Source organism: Theobroma cacao, chromosome 9, assembly GCF_000208745.1.
Source record: "Theobroma cacao cultivar B97-61/B2 chromosome 9, Criollo_cocoa_genome_V2, whole genome shotgun sequence".
Taxonomy (NCBI): Eukaryota; Viridiplantae; Streptophyta; class Magnoliopsida; order Malvales; family Malvaceae; genus Theobroma; species Theobroma cacao.
In genome coordinates this window covers 32,891,581-32,900,266 of record NC_030858.1, presented here as the reverse complement: position 1 = coordinate 32,900,266, position 8,686 = coordinate 32,891,581, and the positions used below count along the sequence as shown (strand labels likewise).

At 34.3% G+C, this 8,686-nt stretch overlaps 1 protein-coding gene across 2 annotated transcripts; it reads left to right on the top strand.

Annotated features, from left to right (window-relative positions):
• LOC108663444 (protein FAF-like, chloroplastic) lies at positions 5,478 to 7,922 on the top strand. Of its 2 annotated transcripts, none has more exons than XM_018127427.1 (2): positions 5,478 to 5,772; positions 5,934 to 7,922. In XM_018127427.1, the coding sequence occupies exon 2, from the start codon at positions 5,973 to 5,975 to the stop codon at positions 7,572 to 7,574; it is 1,602 nt and encodes a 533-aa protein (XP_017982916.1). In that variant the 5' UTR covers positions 5,478 to 5,772; positions 5,934 to 5,972; the 3' UTR covers positions 7,575 to 7,922. The 2 variants fall into 2 exon arrangements, with proteins under 2 accessions (XP_017982916.1, XP_017982915.1); XM_018127426.1 differs by having other exon boundaries at positions 5,531 to 5,772; positions 5,897 to 7,922.

Below are 8,686 nucleotides of genomic sequence, written 5' to 3'. Positions count from 1 at the left end.
AGCTTTTTTTTTTTTATATATATATATAGCTTCTCTTTTTTCCTTTCATAGCAAAATACTCTGTTTTGAAGAAGAAGAAAAAAGGAGCAAAATAATACTATAAGTGGAATGATTTAATTATTTTTTTGCTTATTAAAAAAAATACCCATTTGTACATATTCTCAAAATAACTAAGGTGCATGAAATGCAGCAACTACCGCAAAGATTCCAACCCGAAGAAGTCACACTCTCAAGCTCCGAAAATAGATACAAAAAGGAAAATTACAAACACCAAGTTGATGAGCTTTTAAATGAATTTATCCACATTGCTTTTATACTCAAAATTTACATAAAAAGAAAAGAAAAATGAATTAATAAGAGGCTATTTTTCCTAGTAGATAATCCATTGTCCATTGTATTTATTTATTTATTTATTTATTTATTTTTTGATGTGGTCTCTTAGTGCAAGTGGGAATCAGGAAGAAAATAAAAATAAAAATGATTAAAGCTGGTGGACAGAACCTTATGCCCTTCTTTCCATAACGCCTGGTCTCCCTTTTTATGACATTTGTTTATTTGGGAAAAGCATGGCAGCGGACTCATTGGAAAGAAGTTTCCCACTCCTCTTCATTACGTGGCTAGCTGTCTTCCCTTTGATAATTTTGTTAGGACTTTGCCTCCCATTTATGTTTTTCTTTTTCTTTTTGTGTATGTGTGTGTGTTTGTAAAAAGCTTTGTTCTCCTTTAAGAAAAAGCCAAATGATGATCTAATGCTAGTGTTTCTATAGGCATTTTAGCTCTGCTGCCGAGCCTGCTGCGTAGAGAAGGAAAGTAGATTTATGGAATTTTGTTAAGGTGGTCTTCTTTTTATTTTTTTCACATCATTGCTCCTTGGGGAATAAAACTCACCACCGAAAGGTGTTTGATATCATCATAAAATTGCTTCTAATTAATTAATTAATTACTTCTTGCTCCACTAAGATCCTTGCTGATAGGAACTAGTTACTTAGCTATTTATTAATTTAGAAATAATACTAAAAACTTTTTAAATTATTGAAAAATATTTAAATAAATTTTTATTCTTGTATTACATTTAATTAAATTGATATACTTTTGTTTTAGTTCAAATAGATCCTTTCGATTAATGATTGACTAATTATTATTAGTCTAAATGACACTTATCATTTTATATTTTGACTAACAACAGTTAATCAATTATTAATTATAAAAACTTATTTAACTCAAAATAAAAATATAAAAATTTAATTGAATGTAATAAAAAATAAAAACTTATTTAAATTTTTTTAAATAATTTATGGGTTTTTAAATATTATTCCTTTAATTTAATATCATTGAATTTAACATTTAGTGAGTTGTGATTAAATTGTAACTTTAATCTTATAGATAAGTGAGTGCATGAAAGCTTTTTGGAAAGGGGTTACTTAATCTACATATCCAAGTTTACGAAATATGGCTAAATTTGAACGGAAAAGAATTTTTTTTTACTTCAAAAATGAATGATTCGAATTCAACTTTTTAAATAACGAAATATTTGTATTTATTTTTAAATTATATACTAAAATACAAGTTAAAAAAAGAAAATTAAAAGAACTAAATACATGTATTAATTTGATAAACACAAAAGGATTATATACAAGACTACCAAAGTAAAAACACTGAAGAACAATAAAGTAAAGCAAAACTCCAAAACATAAAAAAAGTTGTTGTTAGTGTCATGGTCGAAATCATCTCCTATGAGGTGTTGTTTGCTTTTGCTCGTTAATCTCACAAGTTAAAAGTAGTGCGAATCCTTATATACCCAATATCACTCTAGTACATAGTTAATGTGGGATTCATAACTCTTTTTTTTATGACCATAACATTCTCTCTTACTCTCGTTAGGAGTTTTTTTTCGATGTAAAATTTTGTGACTCTATCCGTTGAAAGCATTATCTCAATAATATAGAATTTGCATCCACGCAAGAACTGTGACAACTAGCATAGTCTCTTTTAATTACTTTGGAATATTGAATTGCTATTTGCTAGTAGTGATGGTGATGCATGAACAAGTCACATATCTAATGATCATGGTGACAAGGAAAACAATGATGGTGAATATATACATATTTTTCTTCTCATTTTTTTTCCACTTTTTCTTCCCTTAAAAGCTCTATGTTAAAATGAATTAGTAGATCTTATTCCTTATCTGACGTAGTTTCAACTCTTGTCAAAAAAGTTTGCACCGCATGCAAGGAATTAACAAACAAATGTAATGAAGGGTACCATTTGCCAAATCCAATTCCTAACCCACAATTCTCCAATCCAATTGCATCTTACTTATATATGTTTGCTTCGAATGTCCCTTTAGTTTGATGTTGAGACGTTACCAAAAGTTGACACCCAAAAATAATTAACAGCCACCAAGATGCACTGTTAAAGCAATTGTAAGTGATAAGATCAGTGATTAGAAAAAATAAATTTAAGATTAATTAAATTCAAAGAAAGCATGCAATACCAAAGGTATGTGACCCATCTAGGGCAATGCCTAAAATACTCAATTCTAAACCTAGGTCAAACACTATCAAACAATACTTTTAAAAGGGTATAAGGAAAAAAAATGAGAAAAAGTATTTTACATGGTCAATATTGTTTTATTAGCTTTTGATTGTCCAACTTAGGTTCATTGATTAATGCGTCCTAATCCACTGCCTTTTTCTTTTTTACACCTACACAAAGGTTAATTTAATAGTGCATATAGAAATATGGTGGAATCATAAGTCATAACCATAATTAAAGAATAATTATATATCATTGATTAAGGGACAATATGCAGATCCCTTTATAGCTTTTACAAGGTTTTTCAAGCTTATTGGCTATTTCATAAGACAGTGGAGAGGAATGTATATTTTGCCTTTTTAAGCAAACAAAGACATGAAATATGGTAGAATAATCTTAATTAATCAGCATTTCGCAAGAAGAATAATTAACAATTTAATAAATAATAGGAATAGTAATGATAGTACGTACTAACAACATTCTTTTCCAAAGTAGAATTCGGATTCCTCGCGTCATCATCTTTATATTTTGTTGAGTCAACTCCGAATTTATTCATCCAGTTGGCACTACTTATTGGCGTCTGGAAATTATATTCATGTATATACGTATGCAAGCTTTTAATTAAGTTTCTTACGTTTCTAAGTACATCTGTATGTAAAATATTTTCTCTCTACACCCAATGAGTCAGTGGTTTGACTTTTCAGTGTGTGTTTCCTTCTCTTTAATTTGGTAAGCAAGGCATTCCATAAGAGGCTAGCCTTGAGTTTTTGTTTCTGTCTATATTTGAATCCCTTTGTAGACTTGGGGATCGAATTATGGGAATCCTGTACATTGCCTTAATTTCTTACAACTTAATCGGTTAATTTAACAAATGATATTGACAATATATAAGGATTCTTTGACAGGAGTCACTAAGTTAGGAAACCATATATATCTTTTGCTTGAGCATCAATGTAGGGGAAAAAAAAAAAGAAAAGAAACCTAGGGAAAATCTAGAAAGCATGCAGTGGCAATACATAAATGTAAGTTTGCTGTACCTTTTAAACATCCACACGATCATTCATAAAAATGCTTGGAATGTTTTCTTTTTCTTTTTATGGTATATATGAGGAACAAAGGAGTTTCAAAGAGAAAAAATTTTACATTTTGAATCGTAATTACCCTACTAAAGAGAAATTAATAACATCCCTTAATTAACTTAAATGTGGCTTGTACTTGTTATTTATTAGTTAATTTGAAATGAATAGTCAAGCACCATTAAGCACACTGGTAATCTGCTTGTAATGAGTACTATTTGTTCATTATATAACCTAACTTTCCAATTAAACATGGTTTGTTATGTTAAGTTAATATCATCAACTAGACTATAGGAGTGATGAGTCAAACACCAACTTAATTTGAATATCAATAGTATTTTTTTTCCCTCTTGAGCTGATCAATGGGGCAGAAAAAGGAGTGTGGTGAAGCAACTTAAAAACGCAAAGTCCAAAAATTTGTGCAACCTATAGCTACCCAATTACTATATAGATAAAAAGTAATTTGATTTGTATAGGTTTTAGTGGGTATATTTATTGCTTTATATGCAGACAAGGGGCATCAAGGGGGTGGCTCCTTTGCCCTTCCTCAGCTGGTGGCAAAGCTTTGAACTTGGTTTTTATATATAATATGGCTATCTTTAAAAGTTGTTTCTTTTTTGGCAAAATTATATGACAATGTGACTGTACTATTGTTCACAAATAACTGTTAATAAATAAATTATATAATTGTTACCTATATATCATTTTGGTAACAGAATTTTTATATATGAGCTGGAATCGATATTGATCATCAACATCACCACCTTTTGGTATATATATATGGATAATGCTACGTATTGGCCTCTTCTTTCCTATACGTATAAACCCCGGAGTCAGAGAGAAGACAAGTTAAGCAAAGAAAAAAACAAAGGTGGGGCGCAGGGGCCCAAAATTTAGACGTGACGCCTTAAGTTGTTTCCACATACATTATTCTTCATTATTTGTTTATTTGGCTTAGGGTTTTTTGTTTTGGAATAAGCTTAAAAATATTCTTTTCAAAACATTGATAAGTAATAATAATAATAAGGATGGATGGAATCTCTCTCTGCCTCGCTCAGGGTTTGTGTGATGGATGGGTTATTGGCCGCCCAATCATGTTTGGCTATGAAAGCGATTCCTTTGCTTCTTCCTCAAGCCATTTTCACTCCCAATCACTATCCCTTAATTATTTCTGCCTTACCAAATTGGTAATACGTACTAATTTATTTCTTAATTTTTGGCAGCCAAGCATTCTCTCCCATTTCAGCTTCTCTTCACTTGTCTTGCTATGGATTCTATTTATTTTTCAATTGGTAATTTTATAGTTACTCCTTAACTATTGTTTTATAAAACTGAAGATATCTAGCAAACTAGTTGTTAGTATTATGCAGCAATTGAAAGCAAGAAATAGCTTGGAATTAAGCTGGTAAATTTCAGGAAGTTGCCCCAACCAAAGATGAATGGTGTCCAGCTCTTGTTGGATTGTATTCTTCTCCATTTGTCACTATTTGGCTTCCATGATCTGCCACGTTGAGAACAAGGCATCGATACCAATACACGATTTGCGTTTTTTTACTCGAATATCGTGTACCATGCCAGGATGGAGGTACCGTTCAAAATGAACGAGGTTAACCGTTTCATTTCAGAGAATAAAATTACAGACTCATTTGCTTTAATTTGGAAACATGTTCATCGCTATTCCAAATAAAAACTTAATTAATCATGATTAATGAATTGGAGTAATAATATTAGATATTTCGGGTTGAATATCATAAGCCTTAATTTGCCATGACTTGAAATAGATTCACGGGGGGGGGAGGGCATGTGAAGCAAAATGAGGCCTCCCTCTCTATAGTCCAACTCTTTTTTTTTTCTGGGTTTTCTTTAATCACCAACTTTTTCTGATAAGAGAAAAACTGGAAACCAATGGAGGAGTCTTTTCATGGTGGCGTAGGCGGGTCCCATTGGACACGGTTCCAAAAGCCTTTATGGCCTCCTACAACTACAAATACCCCCACATTCCCTTCCTCCCATTGCCATCAAGCCACACCCAGTTCCCCCTCTCTCAAACCATCATCCTCGCTCATCTAATTTCCTCTGTTATTTCCCTCACAGCAAAGCAAAGCACTCCCCAGCGGTCTCTTTGCAGACCCCTGTTGGATGCTGTTGCTTTTCTCTTGAGGTAATCATTCTATTTCAACTTCAATTTTAATTTCATGCCTTATCTATTTCATGCATGTCTCTTAGTAACTTGTTATTTGTTGTATAGCCATCTTTTAATCCCTTTTTGTTCGTTTGTGTTTCAAGACTTTTCTCATTGTTTGGTTTTTCCACTCTATGCAGATAAACACATATTTAGTACAATCTGCCCAGTACTTGGACATGTCTGCTCCACTTAGCAAGAGCCTCCGCTTATCTTCAGCTTTGAACATCACTGAGGAGGCCATGGTCACCAAGAAGCAAGGTATAGTATCCATTCTGGGATCCGATACCGACAGACCATCCAGAGCTGCCTCACTTAGAAGAACTCTGTCAGCTGATATGTCCTCCAAGAAATGGCTTACTGAATATGGACTCTCTCCCCTGAAAAAGATTGCATCCTCCGAGGAATTCCCTTTTTCCATCATAGACTCGTCCTCTGAAGGAGGGGAAGAGGATTATGAAGAAAGGAAGGACACTGAAGCACGAGGTCAATTCGACATCTGGACTTCGATTCAACAAGAGAAGAACAAGAAGGAGCTTGAAAAGCCTGGACAGTTCGATATGTGGACCTCAATCATATCAGAGAAGGCTCAGGAAGACTCTTCAAAGCCACTTACCCCTCCTTATATTCACCCTCTTGTGAAAAGATCAGCTAGTTCTTTAAGCGAGAAAAGCCTCGAAATTTGCACTGAGAGCCTTGGTTCCGAGACTGGTTCAGATGGGTTCTCTTCATACCCTCCATCCGAAACTGGTGACATGGAGGAAGATAAAGAGGAAGATCAAGAACTCCAACAGCAAAAGCAGGAGAGAGTGGCACAGCTGAATTCTTTTGATGGTGAAGAACCAAGAATTGTGAAATATAACTACGATGTTGGCAAGAAATCGCCACACCGATCATTTCCTCCACCAATTCCTTCTCTTTCTCGCATAGATGGAGCATCTGTCCGCATGAAGACTCATCGTGATAATGGCAGATTGGTTCTTGAAGCTGTTTCTATGCCTTCACTGAACAACTTTCTTGCTCAACGCCAGGACGGTCGCCTCGTTCTTACTTTTGCGAATACCACTCCTAGTGAAGCAGAGTCCATGGTTAATGAAGTAATGAATGTTGAAGAAGAAGTAGAAAAGGAAGTGGAAGATCTAGAAGAAGAGTTTGAAAGCTTTGGAGAAGAAGAGCAAGAGAGTGAAATAGATGAAGAAGAAGAAGAGGAAATTAGTGAGAATGAAATTGAGGGAGTAGAAGATAGGTGTTATGTGATAGAGCAGCCTCCTAAACTTTCGAGTGGAGCAATGAATGTGCATAGGTTAGCTGTAATGATGAACAAGCCCATATGGTTAGCAAATAGGAACCCAACATGGCCTAAAAATTTCGATGATATAGTTAAATTTGGAGAGGAAAGGGAGGAGAAGGTCGTCGAGACAACCGCCCCACCACTAGCACAGTCACTGCCGCCGCGACCGCGGGTGGGTAGGCTGATACCATCACCACCGTCAACGGCAGCAGCTGCATCATTCAATGCTTATGAGTACTACTGGAGGCCCAATCAGCCCATGTCAAAGGCAGCGGTTCTTAACCCACTTGGTCAACAGTCAACATTTGCACTCGATGACAACAGTAACAAGGAGCTTATTCTGTCCAAGAATCTAATGGCTAATGAAGAACAACAATTGCTAGTGTTGAGAGGGAACAAAGGTGATTACTTTGTTCCTTTGTTAAAGGGTTGCAAGGAACCTAGGAGGTCTCTTCTCTTCTGGGAGCCTTACTGCATTGCCACTTCCTGATGATCAATACCCAACCCAACTCAACCCCCCCCACACATCAAAATTCCATGTCTTAATCCAAAATTGTGCCTATCATTATTGTTGTTACTTACTACTATCCTATCTTCTTTCCTCTCCTTGTGTTTTTTTCTCTCTCTCCTAGCTAGTTTTTCCACCTCCACTCCTTGAGGGTGATTGTGTAGTCAAATTTTAATAAAAAGATGAAGAAAAGGGAGAGAATACTTTTGGGATAATGAAAGACAGAAGACTTCAACAGTGTTTTTGTATGTGAAATGGTAGCAGTAAATTGCTATGATACTGTGCCTATTTGAAACAAAATCTTTAATTTAAGCACATCATCTTTTGACTTGGTGGACTGTCTCGTCTGTCTTTGCTTTCTTGCTTTTGGCAAAATTCTTGACCCCAATGGGGTTTCAGCATGGGTCATGTCTGGCCTAACATGCTTTTCATTTTGGGAACATAATCATCCACAAATTGATACGGCCTGTTCCTTTTCGGTTCAGGTTAAGGTTATGACTGTGATGGATATTTCTAACATTTCATTAAATTAAATAATTTTATATTTCAAACAAGGATGTTTGGAATATTACTATTTATTTATTTTGTACAAAACTTTCTTTAAGTGGGGTATCAGAATTTGGAAAGATCAACCCTCATTCTGCTTTGTTTGGTTTTCCCATTTTTCACATGTTTTCTGCCCTTTTGCCCATTGCCCATTGCCCATGGGCCTCATTGATGTTGCCAATATTTCAGCCCAACTATTAATGCTTCATTGCTGCATTTCTCAACATCCAAATTCAGCTAAGACATTTTATTGTTTTTATCATCAATTTTCTTATCTATCTATGATCAAATTATTAATTTTTTTAACCCAAATTTCCCTATAAACTGGTTTGTAATTTATTATGTATGGAATTTGTTCTTATTAAGAATAACCGCCATCTAATAAAATAGTTAAAACTGTTTCATAGAATAAAAAAAAAAGAATTACTAATAGTAAAAACATGGTTATATTGTCACCATAAGTTTGGGGTTAAAATCGAACTGAACAAAAATATATTATATTATGAGTTTATATAAGAAAACTCCCATGATTGTTACAACAGGATTAC

What these genes read in the sequence shown, in the direction of transcription:
- LOC108663444 (XM_018127426.1), top strand. Translation starts at nt 5,579, where the DNA reads ATGGCCTCCTACAACTACAAATACCCCCACATTCCCTTCCTCCCATTG. An exon ending in GCTGTTGCTTTTCTCTTGAG is followed by an intron (nt 5,773 to 5,896) that starts GTAATCATTCTA and finishes TTTGTGTTTCAA; the next exon opens with GACTTTTCTCATTGTTTGGT.